Source organism: Lycium barbarum, chromosome 3, assembly GCF_019175385.1.
Source record: "Lycium barbarum isolate Lr01 chromosome 3, ASM1917538v2, whole genome shotgun sequence".
Taxonomy (NCBI): Eukaryota; Viridiplantae; Streptophyta; class Magnoliopsida; order Solanales; family Solanaceae; genus Lycium; species Lycium barbarum.
This window is the reverse complement of record NC_083339.1, coordinates 126,015,804-126,040,006: the sequence shown is the minus strand read 5'-3', so window position 1 is coordinate 126,040,006 and position 24,203 is coordinate 126,015,804. Positions and strand designations below refer to the sequence as shown.

Sequence of the window (24,203 nt, the reverse complement as noted above, 5' to 3'; positions counted from 1 at the left end):
TCTATACTATATTAAAAACATGAACCCCTTACTTAAAAAGTTAAATTACTTTAATACCCTTCTTAGCTTAAAAACCTAATTACCGTACAAAAATAAATTGCACCTGCAAAAATCCCAGCCAAGCGTCGTACTCCTAACAGACAATCAGACACAACCCTTCGAACAGTATGCTATATAATATTGACGTTAATCTCTTTGACACATATATGGATTAGAACAACGAAAAGAAAACTAACAGCAATTGTGAACCAAAGCTTGCAAATTAAATAAGAGATTAACTTTTCCCATTATTGTAAGAGAGCCAAAGCCTATGCCAAAAAGAGCTGTACAAGTCTTCGTTAATATTTTGGGTGTATTTTCCCATGCTTTTTCTGATGTGATTGGGCATAGACGAGAAGCACAAATTCGGCAATTTCGGGCGCAAACTGGTTGTAGAAGCACGTCCTCTATAAAAAAAGAAATTTGGCCGAGATTAATAGTGAATTAATTATGGCGTAAGATTTTGTCCATCTTTATCATTTTTTAGGCTCAAGAAAGAGAAAAAGTTGTATAAGTCTTCGTTAATGATTTGGGTGTATGTTCCCGTGCTTTCTTTGATGCGATTTTGCATAGACAAGGAGCCCAAATTTGAAGATTTCACGCGCAAACTGGTTAAAGAAGCACGTCACCCATAAAAAAAAAATTGGGTCGAGATTAATAGTGAACTGACTATGGAGTAAGATTTTGTCCATCTTTATTGTTTTGTAGGCTCAAGAAAGAGAAAAAAGTTGTACAAGTCTTCGTTAATAGTTTGAGTGTATGTTCCCGTGCTTTCTTTGATGCGATTGGGAAGAGACAAGGAGCACATATTTGGAGATTTCGCGCGCAAACTGGTTGGAGAAGTATGTCGTCTATAAAAAAGTAATTGGACCGAGATTAATAGTGAACTAACTATGCAGTATGATTTTGTCCATCTTTATCGTTTGTAGGCTCAAGAAAGAGAAAAAAATTGTACAGGTCTTCGTTAAAGTTTTTGGTGTATGTTTCATGTGCTTGCTTTGATATGTCCCTAACCAATTAGTTATTTCGCGATTAATAAAATACGTCTTAAATGATATAACTATATGTTGTATAAAGAGCATGTTGACTTGACTTTCAAGGTATGAGATAATATGAAATACTTTATTTGTAAGCATCATATCTAAACGTGTACCATTTTAAGATCATAAAAATTGCTGCTTATGTTTTGTTATCATTTTTTATGAATTAAAGAATAAATATACTCTGCTCCCTCCGTTCATTTTTACTTGTCCACTATGGACATTACACACTTCTTAAGATATAATAAATGAAGTGTATATTTTTACCATGATACTCATATTAATTGATGTATAATTGCATTGGATTTGAAAAATAATTTAGAATGAGTAATTAATGCTAAGGGCAAAACAGGAAAAATAAATTATTTTGCTCTTGATATGCGAAAGTGGATAAGTAAAAGTAAAAATATATTTATGGAACAATGGACAAGTAAAAGTAAACTGAGGGAGTATAAAAGTAGAGTCTTTTTTAACAGAAATGTGTGTTACAACATCCCAATGCTTTAATTTGGCGATTGTAGTGAGTAAAGTTAATCTATGAGTTTTATGAAAAGTCACTTGAAATTGTCTAAATGTCTGGGTGTTTGATCATGATTGAAAGTCAATATTTGACTTAGTATCTAACATAATTTGAAGAACTGAGATATGTACTTGGCCTATATACTTTATTCAAAATTTATTGTAACATCCCGTACCTTTAATCTAAGCTTTGATCATGATCCTAGACTTAGAAAATCAGATAAAGAATGTGGAAATTGGAATTTCCCTGTTCAGTTGTAAGATGGGGGTTTACGCCCATGAACAGTAACCGTATTTCAGTATACGGGTCGTAATTCAAGTCGTAAATTGGTACCAAGGATTTCTGAGCATTCTGGAATTTGGCATTTGGATGTCAAATGGTTAAATACGGACTGTATTTCAAAATATAGCCCGTATTTCAAAACTTATTTGGAATTTGGGAAAACTTTCTTGATGAAAGTTGTAGACCTTTGAAATACCTTTCCAACGGTATATTATGGGGGTAAAACGGACATCTGTGCAAAGAGTTATGACCATTTTACTGAAGAGACGTAGTGCAGTCCGTATTTCAAAATACAGACCGTATTTCAAAATACGGCCAGTATTTAACTGGGCGGAAAATTTAATTTTCCAGAACAGTATATATTCGTCCGTATCAGTTCACATCATTATTTTTCATTCCTTGAAGCCCTAGACCGACCCCCTACCCTTCTCCATCATCAAGAACACCAAGGTAAGCCTACTCTAATTATTCCAACTCAATTCCAACATATACTCTAAGAATCTAAACCAAAAATCATCATTCCTAAACTAGGGTTTTCAAGAAAACCCATCTCAAGGTTCAAGAATTCAAGATTTTGGAAATCTTCTTCAAAGCTCAAGTCTTTAATTCAAGTTTTGGAGCGACTAAAGTATGTAGAGTTACTATCTACGTGTGGGAACATCATTGTTCTTCCCCACGCCTCATAATCTATAAATTATGATTCTCTACTAAAACTAGGGTTTCAATACCATGCTCATGATAACCCTGGGTCCATGTCCATGATTATATTATGTATGAATTGTTATAATTCCATCGTTGAGTTCTTAATATTTCTTTATGATTATTAAGAATCTATCCGTAATCTATGAAAAACCTATATATCTCATTCCATGGGTTCATGCATGCTAGTTTATGATATATTATGCTATTTCAAGAAAATACTATACATGTTTTACAAGTTCATGCAAGCAAGCTATAATTCATGATATCCATGTACAAGCAAGTTATATTCATGAAAACTATGGGTAGCAAGTGCTACTTATTTTACCGGCTCATGTTTTTGGGAGTTGCTTTAATTATCGAGGAGGGCTTCAGATAGCCTGAAACTACGTAGCCACCGTAGGATGAGGATCACTCCACCCATGTCCCGGACGATCTCTCATAATGACTGGATCCTTTCATATTTTATTAAACCTCATGTTCCCTGGCAAGGACTGAGTGTTCTACTGGCGGGACACAAGCACCAGACCATGGATCGGTTATAAGTTATTGCTCTCCCTACTTATGATATTTTTACCATGTTATATATAAATATATGTATTCATGTTCATGTCCAGATTTTCAGTTTCAGTTCTTATCATGTTATTTCATGTCCCATGTTATTTCATTCAGTTGCTTTACGTACCAGTACATTCAATGTGCTGACGTCCCCTTTTATTGCCCGGGGGCCTGCATTTCACGATGCAGGTACTGATATACAGGACGACACATCTGCTCAGTAGGACAGCATTCGTATCAGCTTATTGGTGAACCCCATCTCATTCGGGGTTTACTCAACTTTTGTTTTATGATTAGTTATGCATCTAAGGTATGCTGGGGGCTTTGTCCCAGTAAGTATGTTTTCCAGTCAAAATCATGATAGAGGTTTCATAGACTAGACAAGTCAGTTATGTTATGTCAGACATTCGGAGTAGTATAGCCATTTTGGCTCATTCATGTTATTTCCGCACTCATGCTTAAACAAGTATTTTTATTAAGTATTATGACTTATTACGTTTTATAAAGGCTCATCATGCATTCACATTATATTCCGCTCATGTTATGCCTCATGATGATTCAGCAAGCCATGTGGTTCGCTCGGTCACATGCAGTAAGGCACCGAGTGTCGTGTTTCGCCCAGGCCATGGTTCCGGGCGTGACATTTATATTTCTTCAACTCTCATAAAATTCTTATAAGATATGTGATTATTTCGTGTTATTTTATGGATTTGTTGATGGTAGACAATGAATTCTTATTAGATTTGTGATTATTTTATGTAATTTTATGGTTTGCTGATTGTAAGGGTGTCAAGTGGGTCGGGCCAGCCCGGACCCGGCTCGGTAAACCCGGCCCACCACCGGCCCGGCCAAGCCCACTAAAAGGTGTAAGGGGCTGGGCTAGGTGGGTTTTATTAGGGGGCTGGGCCGAACAAGGTGGACAACCCACCAGCCCGACCCACCAGCAGCCCGGGTGATGGCCCACCGGGGCACCGGCCCGGCCCGACCCACTTCAAATAAAAAAAAAGATAAGTACTACATTTATTACTAATAATAAGTATTTTAAAAACATTGTATCCCAATAAAATAGTTGTAGCTATAATTGTGCGATTCTTAAAATTTTGGAAGCAAATATATGAAATATTTATTAATTATTCAGACCATAGTTAGAATCTTACTTTATTTAATTAAAACTTAACCATTAATTTTAACTCATGTAATGTGTCTCTTATTCAAGTAAGAACTTGGGGAAAATGAAGACAATGAAAATGGAGAGGAGTCGGATCCGTTAATATTTAATTGCTACTAAATGAAAACTAATTAACTCTCCTTTTAAAAAAAAAAAAAATAGCGGTCACTGGTCAGCTGAGCCCCACAGAATTAATAAAGTGGGCAGTGACCTTTTCCAACGTTTGAAAAACTAGTTAGCTCTTCCTTTGTTTTTTTTTAAACTAGTTAACTCTTCCTTTGTTTTTTTTTTTTTCAATTAATAATGGGCAGATAGGCCCCAAAGAATTAACAAAGTGGCCAAGTGACCGTTGCCAACAGAAAGATTGGCAATTCAACCGTTGGCCCAAAAAAGGACCCCTCAACCCCTTAAAACTATTTTTGACCTTTAAGTTTAAAAAATTACAGTTTAACCCATTTTTCACCTATAAATACCTCATACATTTCATCATTTTTTACTACAATCCTCTCATTTTATCTCACTTTCCCTCTTAATTTTCAGCAATTTCTATAATTTTAGTATTCTACTTTAATTGTTTTTGCAAACTTGCAATTAACAAGATCAAGTGGAAGGCTTCAAGTATTCAATTCATCAATTTACGATCACGTTGTTATTTCGTTATCTCCGAGAATTTGGTACCTTTGTTCCATCTCTTACTTTTATTTAGTACTTTAATTCTTGCATTTTAATTTTAATTTTCGTTATTTTAATTTGCATAATGGAACCACTAAAAAGAATCGGTAAAGCTTTATGTCCCGGTGGTAGTAGTAGCGGTAAGAAAAAATCTGGTAGTGGTAGTGGTAGGGTTAGTACTAGCGCTAGAAATTATACTCGTGTTCCGCAAGCACCACCTAGTGAAATAGGCGACATAGGTGTGGGTGCTCATGATATAGAATTACAAGAAACGTACGGTATAGAAGATGAGAATGAAGTTGAGATACAAGTAGACGATGATGTCTCCGCCGATGATGGAGGTGTGACAATCTGCACATGACATTAGGACTTAGGATCAGATGAGATAATTAAATTAAGAACTTTGGTTTAGTATCAAAACTCATGTGCATTGTTCCCATTTAGTTCCCGTTTAGATGAGTAGGAAATTTAGAGAAAGAGGAGAGTAGGGAATTGTAAGATAATATGGAGAGGAATGAATGGTATTTATAGATTGAAAATATGGCCAAAGTATAATTTAAGGAACTTGATGGTTAAAATAAAGTTGACAACAACTAGATTTTAAAGTATCAAACTTAATAAATTTTAGTATTAGATTTTTTTTTTAAAATAATTAAAATCTGGCTCGGCCCACTAACTAAAACCCGGTCCGGCCCACTAACTAAAACCCGGCCCGGCCACTAACTAAAACCTGGCCCGGCCCACTAACGGGCCCGGTTAGCCCGAGGTGTAGCCCCTATCCGAGATGGGCTGGGCCGGACACCCTTTCCCTCTCCAAGCCCGGCCCCTAATCCGACCCTTAACTTACGGCCCGGCCCGGCCTCGACCCGGCCCCTTGTGGCCCACGTTAAAATGGCCCGGCCCGGCCCACTTGACACCCATAGTTGATTGTAGACAACAAGATGGAGGGAATGACAGAAACAAAGAGGCTCCTATCTTCCATATTTGAATAAAGGATTTTGGAAATGTTGATACCATAATAGGTATCAAAATTAAAAGTGCGAAATAAAATTAGTCACATAAACATATATTTAGTCAATGTCATTATATTCAAAATGTGCTAAATAAATATAGTCGCTTAAAGATGAAAAAAAAAATACCCCGTTTGATCCAAATATCAAAGTAACTTAAGAATGATGGAAGGGTTATGGCTTAATTACATTGTGTATGCAATTGCTATTGGAAAGACATTGGCTAAGTTCTTTATGCATGTTTATAAGAAAACTACAGATGTGAATGTCAATACTCAAAATTTCCTAGATGACTTGACATACACGTGCAACGCACATGTCCAGAAGCTAGTATAATATAAATATATAAAAGCAGGACATAGGCCGTCTACGTGGCGCTCTAAAAAAACCAGAAATTGCATTTATCTTTTTCCACAGTTTTTTTGCACCTGTTCCTGATTTTCAGCCTAATTTTTTTTTTAAAAAAGGACCGGTGGTTTATCTCTACAAAGAAAACGGAAGAGTCACGTCTTAAACCCTATCCCTTTATTCGGTTCAATGGTCGCTTCCTAATTCTTCTCTTCCCCAACCATTGCTTCCGTTTCATCCCCTTAATTAGGATTTAGCCCTTTTCTCTTCCCTCAGTTTTCATTCCACGTCAATCTCCGACGCTTTTTCGCTTTTCACTCGGTCAACATTAAATCCTTCAGTTCTTCTTCTATGTTTTTCGTTACCTGACCATGGCCATTGTTTTCACCTGTTGTGTACCATACCATTGTGGCATGCTATTATTTTATTCAAACAATATGTTTTTGTTCCTGCTTTTAAGTTTCTGAAATGGAAGTTGAATATTAACCTCTCAAGGAAGATGTGATTCTACATAATGAGGCTCAAAATGCTGAGACTGAAACGACACTATTCATGAAACGCTGCCCCCACAGTTAAAAGGCCTCGGCTTCTGTGATGTATTCATCTTTGAATCTCAAAGTAGACTTATGCAAGTTTCTTTCCAATCTAAATAAGTTTTTACTTCCTGGAAGTTTTCATCTTTCCTTCACAACCACTTTGCCGTAATATCACCGTGCTATTTTCACCATTACGCTCGCTGGCACAGTAATCTCCTCCGTCATTGACCGCCGCTTGCCACCATTTTCTATGGTACATTCTCTTCATATTCATCAACATTTATAGGTGCATTTCAATTTGTGCGAGAGTGGATTACATTGATATTAACATTGATTAAAGCAATGTGCAACTGATGATCGCCATTCAATTGCAAAAACTATTTCCAAATATACTCTTTTTTCACTTTTCCTCTGTTTTTTTTATAGCATGTATTGCTCAAATGTGTCTCGAAACAAATTGTTACGGAGTGGTTTCAGTTTTCCCTGTTCGAAGGATAAGGAATTAGTGTGAATCATTTGATTGTTAGACAAAGATATTATGTGGTAATTAAATCTATCGATCAATTATATCCTTTTAAGCAGTATACTTGTAGGAGGTCAATGCTGAGTTGGTTCTGTTATTCATGGTTGGCACAAGGATAATAACAAAATTATCTAGGGTCTCCAATATGTCTGAATAGTAGTGACAATATGTATTAAACGGAGGGACACCAGCCACTCGACACAAAAAGTTGAAGCAGAAAATTTCAGCAGCAGTATCTTACCCCACGCTTAGTGTTAAGAGGAGGATTGATATCGGCGAAAAGATACTCGAAAAATGCGTCAAGATGAGAACCTCTCCGATGGAAAATATTGAGGATTTTAAGGTGAGATTATCCATAATACACTGTCATCTACCCTTTTTCATTTTATCAATGGGCTTATTAGTAATCTTCCAGCATATATGTTGGGCATGCATGCGGTTGTTATCAATTTCATTGTCCATTCTCAATACGTGATTGCACGTCATGCTTTGCTGCTGAGTTCACTGAGGATTTGTAAAATTCATTCTGCAATGAATTTATCTTCCCTTAACATATTATTACCTATTTTTTTCTCTCTCAAGCTTCAGTGCAAGCACAATAATAAAAATTTCTCCTACGTGGCTGATTCTTTAGATGGTGAAGTATCATTACATAAGAAGAAAGCAGTGTGGTTATATCCAAGAATGATGGGTGTTCATTCAATCATACTTCCTCCTTCTGAGAGATGAGGCCATTCTCCTACTTACTCTAATGGCTTTGTGTATGTTTTTGGGGTAAGTTTGAGAACATTTTTCATAGATTTTTTAAAAATAATTTTTCGGCTCATTTATACGTCTTTTTTGTTTATATACTTTCTTATTGAAAAATATTGCTCGAAACTATTGCTCATTTACACATATTTTTTGTAATTTTCTATTGCAGAAGTCGATTTTCATGGATTGAAAATTGTGAGCCTTCATTCCTTCATGTTAGTGTATCGTCATTTTAGGTTTTCTAAAGTTGTTGAAAGCTAACAAATACCCAAAAAGAGTTAAAACTGCGTGAGAAGCTGCTGATATTTGGAGGCATTTTGTTACACCTCGGAAAATTTTTCGTTCATGCACAGTGAATTAACTGACGAAAGGCATGATGCATACGATGTTTTGATAAGTAAGAAATAATATTTAATGATTCTAAATGAGATTTCAAAGACATTTGAGGTAGGAGACGAAAGTTGTTAGGGAAAGCAAGGTATATGTTGTGTGTCGGGCAAGAATTACGAGTATCGAATTAATGATGGCTTAATGACATTTTGGAGAAGAGTTATAATGTCTCTTATATTGGTAATGAAGTGTTAAGTAAGTTTCGAGAAGGATCCATAAGCCAAATATGGGCATAATCCATCCCAAAAGGGCGATTTAAAGAAACAATTTCGGATGATCTGATTTGGAGGGGCCAAAACGCCATTATAAGTTTGGAATTTGGAAAAACACTAAGAATGAAAGTTGTAGATAATTGAAAGAGCTTTCCAACCATAGGTCGTGGGCCCTCACAGCATAGCGGTATCAAAAGTTATGGTCATTCTACCACAGACCGTTTGGGCAAAATATCACATTCTGGCGCACTTTGCGGCCAGCAAACACGACATGCGGCCATGCAGTTGCACCGCAAAGTGTGCCAGTGAAATTTTGTGGTCCTGCATGGTTTGCGACACAACATGCGTCTAGCAAAGCATGCTTTGCGTCCCGCAAAGTGTGCCGCATGTTGTGTCGGTCCAGAATTTTCTGGACCACTATATATATATATATCAAATTCGACCCTAACTCATTATTTTCACCATTTTAGACATAGAAACCTCTAGAATCCTCTCCACACTTCACTCCCAAGAAATCAAGAGAAATTGATGATCAACTTCATCAAACCAATAAGAATCAAGAGTGTGAAACCCATTAAAGTCATCCAAGCCAAGAAAATTCCAAAAGAGGTGAAATGGGGTTTTGGTGCTAGAAGAGTATTTCAACTCAAGGCTTGTTTCTACGCTATATAAGGTAAGTTTCATGGTATTTTCATGATGTTTGAAGTATTGATAAGTTGAAACACTTAGATTGTAGAAGAGTATAGAAAATGGGTCATAAAGGAGTGAATAGTGTCATTGTTGAACAATAGTTGGATTGAATTACGAATATTGGTATGTTGAGATTGTATGCATGTTATGAATGATCTATAGAACATGGAATGAGTATTGTATATGAGAAAACGCGATAATGAGCTATAACCATAATTGCAGAGAAATTGATAGGAAGTGGTGAATTGTGGCAAATGTAGATAAATGATGATTGTTGGTTGCAATATTGTGAATGTTGATATGAACGTTGGGAGCCGATATAGAACATGGGAAAAGTAGTTTGAACAAAGGAAATTCTGCCCAATTTTCTTTAGCGTTAGTAAATCTGTTCCTATAATTGTTAGCTAATGTCAATATGAATTCTCTCTTGAAGGTAGAAACGTGACATTGAAGGGGAACAAGCGAACGATAGACTAATTAAACGAGAAAGGTATGTTAAGGCTCGTCCCTTTCTTTCAAAGGCATGATCCCTAGGTGATGATTTCATAAATGTGTCCATATTTTCCCTGTTATCGAAAGTTAAAAGTCTAAGATTCCAAGGCATGATTCCCTTCCTGATAACCCCAAATGTTTTTCGAAATGTCCGTATTTTCCAAAACAAAGGTTTATGATTTTGTAATCAAGCTTTTATGACTACACAACAGACATGTTTTTATCATGATGACAATGACGCCAAAGATGAGAATATTCTCTGGGATGACTATTATAAGAACAATTTCATGTTTAAAGGTTCCAGGTTGTGATTTCAATGACGATATAAGGATGTTGAGCTATTTCTGGATTTCTCAGTTTTATTCGTGAATGATGGCTATTTTTAAAGATTCCAAAGTATATGAATTGACGCTTTATGAGATTTATGATCTTATTTTATATTCTCTTAATGCTAATCTTCATTGTTAGTCTCTCCTTACAATAATCGTTCATTCAATGTGAGACATGACGATCATGATTATTCCATATTATAATCGGAGGTCACCGACCTTACGTCACTTCGATAGAGGTGTAGCTTTTACTTGGGCTCTCATGCATGCTACATATATTATATATGTATATGATATGTATATGTATATGTATATAGGGGATATGGGGAAAGGTGAGGCGCTATAGACGCATAGCCACCTGATCAGTTGGTATCAAATCCGGTGGTGGGGCAAACCCAATGGTGGGGCAAACCCAGTGGTGGGGAAAACCTCAGCAAGAACGCTGAGTCCCAAAGGGAGGTGAGTGTAAGGCTTGCCTTAGGCGAATCCCACATTGGTTTAGGCAAATCCCACATTGGTTTAGGCAAATCCCACATCGGTTAATATCATCCCGAACGCGGGATGCCCGGACGCGGGACATATGTGGTTAAATGGATTGGAGCCGACGCCTCGGCAATATGATATGCTTAATTTTCTATATATATGAAAAAGAAATGTTTTTCAAAGGAAAGCTAAGCATGCATGGCATCCGCCCTAAGAGGCACTCATATGTACATGTTACTCTTTTACCTTACGATATGCTCTATATTTCCATTCTACTGTTATCCATACTTGTATCCCTTATTGTAGTATCGTTCATGCCTTACATACTCGGTACATTACTCGTACTGACGTCCGTTTTCTTTGGACGATGTGTTCATGCCCACAGGTAAACAGGAAGGTGCTCCTGATCCAGACTCATAGGAGCTAGCAGCGGATGTGAAAGCACTCCATTGTCCGGAGGTGCTTATGATTGTTCTTTTGGTATATATGTATACGCATGTTTTGGGCACGACGGGGCTTGTCCCGTTCATATGTCTAGCATTCCAGTAGAGGCTCGTAGATACGTAGATGTGGGTAGTATGGTCTCACGAGGTTGCTATTGCATATATATTATTATTATTTTGAAAGCCGAAGGGCTTATGTATATAAAGGTAATTATGTTTCAAAATGAAAAATGGTTCTTCTATGATTTGGGTATAGAATTAATGAATGTACGCTTAATGAGTATGACGAGTAATAGAATGAGTGGTGCCCGGTGGTTAGCCCCGGGTACCCGTCATGGCCCCTAGTGGGGTCGTGACACATTTGGGATTGAGTTAAGCACGAGAGATAAATTAATAAAAAGATCAGAAATTTAAAGGGTTGGCTCGGCATGAGTTCTAAGTTCGTCACCCCATCTAGCTGCGTGTCCGAGGCTCTGTCTTTTTGTTACTATGAGCCTGTTTGGATTGGCTTATGACTTATAAACCAAAAGTCATAAGTTAGGAATTCTAACTTATAATTTTTGGCTTAAAACAAGGTGCTTAAAAACACTTTTTTGTCTTACCCAAACACCACAAAAATGTTTAAAAGCTTTTTTGACTTAAAAACACCTAAAATAAGTCAATCCAAACAGGCACTATGTTGTAAACTAACATGGCCCCCACTCTGTAGTATGTAATTGTCACTGCTCGATAAATGTATGTAATTGTTTTTTAGCTATTTCACGGTTATATATATTATTCTTGGTTGAACAGTTTGTTTACTTTCATGTGTTTACGGTTCATATTCAATCACATCAGATTGCCGATGTTGTTAAGATAAGCTATCACTACTTAATTCAAATCATGTTGTAACCCCAGTTGAATTTTTTTGGATTGATGATTCTTCTTAAATGATAAGTTTGATGAATATTATGATTGGATACGCAAATTGTTATTATCATAAAATGGCTATCATGAGGGTGATGCAATTAGAGCTTTTGAGAAAATTAACAAACATTTTTAACATCCAGTTAATAATTTTGATTATTTAAGAATTTTGTGTTATGGATGATTGAAAACTCACATCGCCAACTATTTTAGAGGATTCAAATCTACTAATAATTTAGAAGAGTATGAATTCTAATCGTTATACAAGGAAGAAGGACATAATATCGTAGAATAGATGGTAATTATTTTTTAGTTTTAGGACTTAAGTGAAATTAGTTTTGGTTTCTTTACTAAATTAAATGTATATCTTATAGAAGCATGCTTTAAATAACAAGATAATGCGTAAAGATTTCACACAACACCAATGTTTTAAAATTTGTCTTGCCAAAGCAAGAGAAAGTGGTCGGTCTAATGATTTTTGTTGCTAATTGAAACGTTTGTATTTCATTTATACATATTTTTTCCTTCCTAATTTACAACTGATAATTATATTCTTTTGTGTAATTATTAATTTTAGTTACCTATTAATCTTAAGCCTCCTTAATCAGATAAAACTTAAAATAAGCTTTGATATACCTTCTTTAAGTGTTTTCTTTCTCATAAAAAAGAGGGTACAGTATATGAATCCATTATTAGCTCAATGATTATTCTATAAATTTACTTATCCTTTATAAGACCGCGCGAAGCGCGGGTATATTTTGTCACGACCTAACCGGAGGGCCATGTCGGGCATCCGGAGCTAGCCTATCAAGTACCTCAAAATATACATCTCATAATCATATATGAGTGGGCCATGAAACTAACTCATAAATGTACATCATCGACTGTGCCCACATATAAGCCGACAAGGCCATCAAGGATATAACAAAATATAGACTGAAGAGGTCATGAGACATCTAACTATACACATCTGTTTACGAACCTCTGCATAGAATGCATAAGATAGTGAGGACGGGACAGGACCCCGCCATACTCATATGTACACAAACAAACCATACCAAAATGAGCTGCAACTCCGGACAAATGGAGTGCTCATGTACCAACAATGAGATGGCTGCCTAAGGATCTGTACTGTCTCCCTGTCTACCTGCGGGCATGAACGCAGCGTCCATAAACAAAACGACATCAGTACGAATAAGGTACTGAGTATGTAAGACATGGAAAACAACATAACCTAGATATGAAAATGACAAGAGATAAGAGAGATAACCTGTGCTTATGATTGCCACTTAAGGCGGATATCATGCATGCTTGCATTTAAAAAAAAAACATTTTCATACATGTACATATATCATAATACCGTACCTAGCCATATAGGCTCGGTGTCATCCGTACCCGGCCATAATAGGCTCGATGTTATCCGTACCCAACTGCAGTGGTGTGCACGATAGGTGTCGTACCCAACCGACTATAGCGCGGCTCGGTGTGAGAAAATACATACATATATATAAAGCATGCATGAGAGACCAAATAAAAGCTATAACTCTATCGGAGTGACATAAGGGCGGTAAACCTCCGATTATCATTATGGAACTATCATCATAATCATATCTCACCTTGAAGGAACAATAACCATAAGATGAGATCAACATCAATGAATAAAATCAATAACCATATGATAAAAATCAATAATCATGAGACAAATGTCAATAATATCACAAGAATCTCAAGAACCATGAGCTTCTAGTATTGTTTTTGGAATAGGGACATTATGAATATCATGTGTAAGTTCACAACAATGGGATCATGCCTTAAGAAAGAAAGGGACAGCCTTAACATACCTTGTTATCTTACTTAAACACTCAACGTCTATTCTCCTGAGCTTGCAAATCTACATTCAAGATAATTCACACTAAGGTTAAGTCGTCGAAACGCTTAACTATTTGGTGAGCTAACGGAATTTGGACAGCATTTCTCCTATATCACTTACTTCCATCAAGTTCCAAAACAGCTCCCAGACTTCATTAACAACATCAACAATTCCATAGCCAAGAGATTATATTCAAACTAAACTCAAATCCATCCAAAACTTCCTTACAAATTCAATCCATAGCAAATAATGATAACCTTTCTACCATGATTCTCTTCATCTTTAAGGCTTGCTAAACCCTCAAATCAACTCAACATAGGAAACAAGATGAAGAACATACCTTATATTTGAAGAACTTCAACTTAAACAACTTGTTTCAAGACCAAACTCTCCACAACTCCAAGTAGAGCCAAGAACAATCACTTTCTAGGGATTAGTTAAGGATTTTATGACTTGATCTCTTCTTGATTTGATTTGAGATGTTTATGGGTGTTTTTGGATGTTTGAGAGAGATTAGAAGGTCACTAGGGTTTTGTTTTGATGAAGAAATATGACCCCAAGTCGTGGGAAAATCATTTTATAGGCCCAAACAAAAATGTCCACCGACTTAAAAGTTTTGGAATTTTCGGGCAAAGTACGGGCAAAAAGTGCAGACTGTACTTCAAAGAACAGGCCGTCCTTTCAACCCGTACTTGGGAGGGTCAAATTCCAACTTTATAAAAAAAAATGGTGCAGTACGGGCAAAAAGTGCAGGACGCACTTCAAAGAACGGCCCGTACTTCTATCCAATACTTCTCAGAATTCGTGATTTTTTAGTTTCATTGGAAAGAAGACTCACTGAACTTGAATTTACACAGGTCATGGATTCCATAACTCCTCATATTCTAGGAGATATGCCTCTCTCAAGTTGGACGAAAAATCCTATCCAAAATTCTGCCAACTTTTCGCAAAGTTTCGACAGACTTAATTCTTCTATTCAGTTGATCCCGAAACCTTTAGACACTTGCTCCTTAAAACAAATCACGATGCTACTACAAATGATCCCATAAATCCAAATAATGATAAGGATTATTCTAGTTCCAGTACTCCCATTAATCCAAATGATGACAAAGACAGGGAACTGAATGAAGGTAATAGAAAAGAAGTGGATCAAAATGACTTAGTTCAACAAGACGATAAGCAGGACGATGACTCAATCAACATCAGCAATGGTAATACATATAGTTCTTCTAATGATAAACATCAGGTACCAGTTAATAAAAAGGACAGTATCAACTAGAGCATGGATTTACAAACACATATGGACAATACTATGGAGAAGTCTGATAGTCTTCGCTCTGTGATCAAGAACATGCCAGGATTGGATCTGTTTGTTGATCTGAATAGTGCTATAGCACAGACGCAAGAAACTAGCAACAAAAGTAAGAAAGATGCCAGCATTCATTTCGACGTTACATCTCCAAATAGAGTAGTCGTGGTTATGCCTGAAGAACAGCTACAACAACAACAAAATATGGAGGATACTATTGAATTCTCTCCTGCTAACAACAAAAAAGCAGGAACAAGAAGGGAAGCAAGAAAAAGAAAGAAGACAACACCAATGCTGTTAAAGCAAAGGAAACAAAAAAGAATTCTATCTAATTTTCATGATTAATACAATCTTCTGGAACATTAGATGAGCAAGGACCAAAAAAGCCAATCACAGGCTTAAGAATGTTATCAAAATTCACAAAGTGATTTTGTTGCTATTCTAGAACCATTCTTGAATATGAGCAAAATTGAAAAATACATGAAATACTTTGGTTTTCAACACAGTCTCTCAATACTATGGCAACAAAATTAAATTCTTTGGCAACAAAAAAATCATTTGCCAACAATAAAACTAAGTTGTTGCCAAATGTAAAAAAAATTATTGCGATTTCTATACTTTCTTGTAGTGACACTTCCTTTACAGCAGGATGTTTTATCAAGCTTTTGGTCATATCAAAGCTGTTTTGACCAGGTACTTTCAGAATTTGCAAGATATCAACCACTGGCCTACTTTCTGTCTTAGAGTAGAGAAACTCAGGCTAGTGCAAATGGTGAAGCAAATTACCTGGATCTTTCCTCAACCTGGAAGCATCAAGATTAATACAGATGGTAGTTACTTACATGAGAGTGGTAGGGCAGGCATTGGTGGAATTGTAAGGAATAGTTAGGGTGAACTGATTATGGCATACTATATTTCTGTCAATTGTTGTAGCAGTAATATGGCGGAGGCTTTATGTCACGAGCCAACGGAGGGCTATGACGGGTACCCGAAGCTAGCCTACCGAGCACCACCTAGCATACTTGTTCCCATCTATCTCGATAGACCACATGTCTAGCTCTCAACTAACACCACATGAATGAATGTAAATTCTCAAAGTGAACCCATTACGCAATAACCATAAACTTTACCTCATATACATTTACATATACGCACAAGCCTACAAGGCTACAAAAATTATATACAAAATATACATTAGGGTGACCATGAAACTTCTAACTATCCACATATGTCTACGAGCCTCTATCCGGAGTACTGGAAATCATAAAGACAGGACAGGACCCCACCATGCCCCAAATATACACACAAAAGAAGTATACCAATAGGCTGCAACTCCGAAGTAGTGGAGTGCTCCTGTATCTCCGCTGACAAAACTCCTAAGGGTATCGTCTCCCTGTCTACCTGTGGGCATGAACGCAACGTCCACAAAAGAAAGGACGTCAGTACGAACAATGTACTGAGTATGTAAGGCATGAATAATAACATAATAAAAAGAAAGAAACATAAGATAAAGAGATAACCTGTATATCAAACTGCCTCTTAAGGCGGAAACCATGCATGCTAACCTTTACTCTTAAAACATCATAGATATATATATATATATATATATATATATATATATATATATATATATATATACACACACACACACACACACACATGTATTAGCCCGCGTCCGAGGTAATCATCCCACGCCTCCCACTAGTGGTGTCTGCCCGGCCATAAAGGCATGGTGTTATCATCATTATCCATAAGCCGCCCACCGTAGTGGTATCTGCCGGCCATGAAGGCACGGTGTAATCATACATAAACTTAAGCATGCATGAGAGCCCAATTAAAAGCTACAACTCTATCGGAGTAGCATAAGGTCGGTAACCTCCAATTTATGTTATGGACAAATCATCATCGCTATATCTCACCTCGAAGGAACAAGTAACGTAAGGTGAGATCATCAATAACGAATAAAATCAGTAAACATGTGACAACTTTTCAAGACCTAATGTATGTTTCATATGCCCGTTTCAAGGATGACAACCTTACTAAGATCTAAAGTTGTTAGTAGTTTCAACTACCGTATCTTTTTTTGGTGAGTATAGGGCCATCTGCGATATTCCAAATGAATTATATTGTGGGTTCTATATAGGGGATATGTCGTTTTATTTATTACCGACATGTAGCTTGCAAAATTATTATGTACCGTACTGTTCTTCTTAATCCATTTAAAGTTAATTAGGAGATTAGATATTACTTATTTAGAATTCATAAAAATTTCTGACTGGACATTTTATTAGAAATGCGTATGAATGATAGCAAGAAAACGGATGTAAATTATGGGTACTGACCGATCTGTTTGGTTCAATTTTATCAAATTTTAGTTATGCTTTTCAGTTTTCGATTTTCTAATTGTCATCCATCAGCATAGTATGATAAAGATATAGTGTCTAACTTAATCCCAAAAATTGACTTATAGTTACCTAAAACTATATAGAAAGACCAAATTCTCATCCCAGAACCGACGTGGGACACTCAACATAGTGGAGCAGTGGCTATCATCGTTGTCCTGTTTACTTCTTCAATGTCAAACAGTCTACTTCTCATTCTTCTTATAAATATAGACTCACTTACGATGGGTTATTCACATTCTTCTTATTAATATTTACATCTCAACCATTGGCTCAATCCAAAGCATCCCAAACAAAATATCACAAATTAAATATGGCGGCATTGCATAATGATATTGGAGAAAAAAGTAGAGAAGTGCTAGCTGCTCAGGCACACATATGGAACCACACATACAACTTCATCAACTCCTTATCTCTCAAATGTGCAATTCAACTTGGAATTCCCGATATAATCCACACTCACGGCCAACCAATGACCCTCTCTCACTTGGTGGATGCCCTCCCCATCAACAATAACGCTAAAACCCAGGATTGTGTTTATCGTCTCATGCGTATTCTAATCCATGCAGGCTTCTTTACTCAAGAAGACGAGGGTTATTTACTTACTCCGACTTCATGTCTCCTCCTTAACGACGAGCCTTTGAGCTTAGTCCCCTTTGTGCAAATAGCACTAGATCCAATTTCAATGGATCCGTTTCACTATCTCAGCCAGTGGCTCCACAATGGGGACTCTAATACTCCATTTGCGACTGCTCACGGCAAGCCCCTCTTTGAATATGCCGAGAAGGAACCAAAAATTAACCATCTTTTTAATGAAGCCATGGCTAATGATTCCCGATTGATCATGAGTGTGGTGATTGAAAATTGTAAGGGAATTTTTAAAGGATTGAGATCAGTGGTGGACGTCGGAGGCGGCACTGGAACCGTGGCTAAAGCTATTGCCAATGCACTTCCTGAAATAAATTGCATTGTCTTCGATCTGCCGCAGGTAATTCAAGGATGTGATGCGAACAAGAACCCGAGCTATGTGGGAGGAGACATGTTTAAGTCCATTCCTTCTGCCGATGCAATTCTACTAAAGGTAACTTTGTAATCAATACTTACACCCTTCTTTTATTCAGAGATTGATCTCATGTATATATATATGGTCATTGTACTATGTGTTTTTCACTATAAAAATAAAGGTGTATGTTTTAATGGTTTATGTTTGATGACTAATGACAAGCAGTGGATATTACATGACTGGGGCGACGAAGAGTGTATCCAAATATTGAAGAAATGTAAAGAAGCAATTCCAAATAAGGAGAATAATGGAGGAAAGGTCATCATCATTGACATGGTAATATTGGATAACCAGAAAGGAGACGACAAGTCATATGAAACTCAACTTTTCTATGACATGGCCATGATGGCTCTCACTCCTGGGAAGGAAAGAAGTCAGCAAGATTGGGCAAAACTCTTCTCTGGTGCTGGTTTTAGTGACTACAACATTATTCCTATACTGGGATTAAGATCTATTATTGAGGTTTACCCTTAATCTACATAATTGGCCAAATTAAATAATACAGCCAATGAGTGATGCATATATTTTGGAATTTGGAAGTCAACAATAAGATCATATGCCGCTAATGATAATAAAGACAGTACTCTAGTGAATGTTCCTCGTTCCCGTTTTTTGTGTTATTATATTGGAAATATTATTCTTCATTACGCTATATGTGTTAATAGAAGAACCTCTTGTGTGTTATATTTCATTACTCCAAATAAGATGACTTCTTCGAAACAAGTCAGTTATTTAATCAATATTTCCTAGTGATTTTCAAAGTTCTGATATATACTTACTTTAGAATTTTAATCATTATTTTAACATCTCACGCAAAAGGAGATTAGCGATGGCTTTCAATCAGTGGAAAATATCGCCATAGCTATGAATTTAGCTACGGATCCAAGGCTGTCATTTAGCAGTGGAAAATATCCGTCGATTATAGATGATCGTGCAATATATTTTCCTTTTCAAATTTTTATCCAGCTAGTAAATACTAAATATAGGACAAGTCTTGTTTGATCTTGCATACTAATTTGCTGGCCAATTTTCTAATGAACAATATCAAGCAAATATGAACCTGCAGAAGTGGATGTGGAACTGCTCATAGTAAATATAATTTTTAGGATTCAGCGTAATCTTAGTTTTTGTATTTCAATTCTTTAAAGATAATTTCCAGCAAACAAAATTCCTTGAAGATAATGTTTTACGTAGCTTCATGTGAATCTGATGACGGGTAATGTGATATGACTAAATTGTGGTCTAAAGTCTCAAACGTAATTTCCCACAAACTTTTGCTGTCATGATTGATCAATTCCCCGGCTACAGCTTCTTATAGTTCTTAAAAGTGTTTGACCTACTAGTATTCTAACACTAAAAAGAGGAGAGGTAATAAGCTGTACAATACCTTCTTGTGAGTTTAAGAGCTAAAACACTTCCTCATATTCACATATACAAATGTTTGCTTACAATTAGAGGCAACCAGATTGCTAAACTAGCAGCTGTAAGCAGTAGTTGAGACTGTTTAAAATAGTTCGGTATTTCGGTACTTTAATTTAACCGAAATACCGAGACTTTAAAATCGAAAACCAAACTCTCTTTAAGAATAAAAACTGAAAACTGATCAAAGAACCGAAGAACTGAAACCACGGAATTTGTAAATATTGTTAATATTCTTTTATTTTCATGTATTCTTTTTCATTTCTTTTTTGGCATTTGAAATCCTTTTTATTACGGTTCTATATTTGACTCGGTCCAGTTTTTCAATTTTTTATGCCCACCCCTACTGTCAACCAGATACATAATAGAAACAACGGAAAAGGTCCAAAAATACCCCTAACGTATGAGAAATGGCTCATAAATACCCTCCATCCATCTATTGGTCCAAAAATACCCCTCCATCCACTTATTTAGTCCAAAAATACTCCCAACCTATTTTTTTGGCTCAAGAATACCCCTCAAACCAACACCCTAATTTTGATGGTATTTTTTCAATTTTAAAATGCCACGTGTGGCTTGTTTTGATTGGAGACATATATTATTATTTTTTTTCGTGAATTAATCAACGAAATATGTTTTTTTGTTTTTTTTTGTTTTTTTTTTTTGCATTTCGTGAATAAAAAAACGAAATAGGAAATTATATTTTTTTTTTTGCATTTCGTGTATTAAAAAACGAAATAGGATAAAAAAAAATTAATTTCGTTCATATAAAAACGAAATTGGAAAAAAAAAAAAAAATATATATATATTTTATTTTTATTTTTTTTGCATTTCGTTGGTATATCTACGAAATATTAATTTTTTTTTTGTATTTCGTTTATTAAAAAACTAAATATGAAAATTTTTTTTTTTGTATTTTTGTATTTCGTTTATATAAAAAAAATAGGAAAATAATTTTATTTTCATTTCGTTTATATAAAAACGAAATAGGAATACATATATATATATATATATATATATATATATATATATATATATATATATATATATATATATATTCCAATTTCGTTTTTATATGAACGAAATTAAAAAAAAAATTATCCTATTTCGTTTTTTAATACACGAAATGCAAAAAAAAAAAATTATAATTTCCTATTTCGTTTTTTTATTCACGAAATGCAAAAAACAAAAACAAAAAAAAAACATATTTCGTTGATTAATTCACGAAATGCAAAAAAAACTAATAATAATATATGTCTCCAATCAAAACAAGCCACGTGGCATTTTAAAATTGAAAAAATACCATCAAAATTAGGGTGTTAGTTTGAGGGGTATTCTTGAGCCAAAAAAATAGGTTGGGGTATTTTTGGACTAAATAGGTGGATGGAGGGGTATTTTTGGACCAATAGATGGATGGAGGGGTATTTTTGGACCAATAGATGGATGGAGGGTATTTGTGAGCCATTTTCCATACGTTAGGGGTATTTTTGGACCTTTTCCGTAGAAACAAATGAAAGATGTAAAAACAAATACTAGCTTTTTTCACTCAAAACAAATAGGATATAAAATAAATTGAAATAGAAGTAAGGAAAGTTAAATACCAGTGGAAATCAGGCTTTCACCAGGTGTAAGAATACCTCCAGGAAGTCACATATAGCAGCTCTTTGGTGCAGTAGTTTGAAGCTTAAACATTCAAAAGGATCCACGAACTTACTTAAAAAATCGAAAAGGAACTAGAAGCTTAAACCACTGCTTATATTTTATCATCCATATGGATTAATGGTTAAGATAACAATACACTATTCGAAAAGGAACTAGAAGCTTAAACCACTGCTTATATTTTATCATCCATATGGATTAATGGTTAAGATAACAATACACTATCTTTGAATGGAATTTCACAATATATATCTCAAATTCTTGAACTTAAGAAAAAATGGTAAAGCCGGTACAAAGCAATGGGCAATGGCACCTCACACTCAAACCGTGGTTTAACTAAAAATGAAAATTCAAAAACTGCTTTTGTTATGAATGTCAAAAGCTTGATAGGTTACAAGAAATAGGAAAAAGTAGTTTACCTTAGAATACTACAAAAGATTTGTTTGTATTCTCAACCTTTGCGGCAGTACTCTTCGCCTGCTTTCCCGTTCATCTTCAGAACACAAAAGCAAAACAACAACCATCATTGCCAACATTACATAGCTAAAACAGAATTTGAGTAATCTATTAAAACACTTTATTTCAAGTAGGAAACAACTAGAAAGAGAAACGAGTGGAACCTAACAATTCAGATATAAATCCATCGAAATATGTTAAAAATTCAGACAGAGATTTAACTCGATTTTTAAATTCTCCGAAGAAATACACTCAGAGAACAGTTCCTCATGCGCGCACACACTGTCACAGAAGGGTGCCTTGAATTATTCGGTAATGCAAAACTTATTGAATACAAAGAACAAAATGCATTTCGACCCAAAATTTCAGAGATTAATAAAACCTGTGAGAAGATGCCGAAACCCTACCTGAGACAGAGTCTGATGAAGCGAGATGGCGGCGACGAGGGAGATTCCGGTTGAAGCAAATTCGATAGAGTGCTTTGCTGAAGTGCTGAATCGAGAAACCTAACAGTCCAAAATTGATGAAGCTAGTTGATGCCCAGAAGGGAAATTTTTTTGCCTTTCAGACCAGGGGAAATTTATGGAAGATTTATGTCATATAGATATAACACAACTAAAAAATTCCTAATTTTTCCACTGAAAAATGTTCAGGGGTTATTTAACACTTAATGTCGGAGGAACAACCTAAGTAGTAATGTTTTCAGACGGAAAAATTAAGAAGTTTTCCAAGCGTTTCAACAGGAACCTATTTTTCACACTATGCATTTTTCCAGTTAGCTGGTTCGATGAAAATGCGATGGAAAAACATGTATTATAGCACAAATTTCCAACTAGGAAAAACCTATGTTTCTGGTGATGTAAGGAGATGTATGAACGATCATCGTTGCATAGTTAGAAGATCGGCAGTAAAAGATTGTAAATGAAAGTTCGAGGGGATTAACCACTCTGCAAAAGCCTTATCAAATTCAAATACTTTAAAGCTGAGGGGATTCAGCTTAAATATTTCCTCATAAGTTATCCAATACATAAATTAAAAAAATTAAATGTTATCTGAAGTAATTAAATGTATGGAAAAGGGTTAAATGTACCCCTGTACTACAAGAAAAGGGCCAAATATACCCCTCGTTATATTTGCAGGTTAAATATACCCTCATTCATTAAAGTTGTCCAAAGTGGACATTCAATCCTACGTGGATGTCATACATTTGATGAGAAGGCATGTCACGTGGCATGCCACCTCAAAACCCCTAACACATTTTACCCCTCCCCTCTATTTATTCTTTCACCACTAAAAAACCCTCCACCGCCATTACCACCATCACCGCCACCACAACCAACTCTCCATTTGTCCCGTTATCTACTCTCCTACCAATGGCTTCATTTATATTCCTACAGAAAGACAACACGCAACAAAGTAACATTGAATTTCAAACTTTAAAAACTCAACGAAAATCAAAAACTTACTTCAGATTCAACCTGTCATGTCCATAGAAATTTAAAAAAGCATCAAATTTTACTCTTAAAATAGAAACCCATATCAAAATGAATAAAGGAAGAAGGGTTTGGCGGCTGCTTTTAGCAATTGAATTAAATTGGAGAGATGCTCATGGGGAGAACTAATTGTTTAATGGAAGGTCCAAGTTCAATTGTTTAATACCTATTAAGTTTTTCCGACTGCCGACATCGTTTTCCGATGACATAAATAGAAGAGAGATATGGAATGATTATATGGGAGTTTTTTTTAGAAGAGAAAACAAAAATGGACAAATAGACCCTGATCATGTGCAAACCCTCATCAGATGTAGAAATGGTGGTGGTGGCGGTGATGGTGACAATGGTGGTGGAGGGAAAGGAAATTTTAGTTGTGGAAGAACAAATAGAGGGGAAGGGTAAAATAATTTAGGGGTTTTGAGGCGGCATGTCACGTGGC

At 35.8% G+C, this 24,203-nt stretch overlaps 1 protein-coding gene across 1 annotated transcript; it reads left to right on the top strand.

Annotated features, from left to right (window-relative positions):
- Positions 1-17,987: 17,987 nt before the first annotated feature.
- LOC132631296 (probable O-methyltransferase 3) lies at positions 17,988-19,691 on the top strand. The gene is made up of 2 exons (XM_060346888.1): positions 17,988-18,755; positions 18,903-19,691. The coding sequence occupies exons 1-2, from the start codon at positions 17,988-17,990 to the stop codon at positions 19,209-19,211; spliced, it is 1,077 nt and encodes a 358-aa protein (XP_060202871.1). The 3' UTR covers positions 19,212-19,691.
- Positions 19,692-24,203: the final 4,512 nt, after the last annotated feature.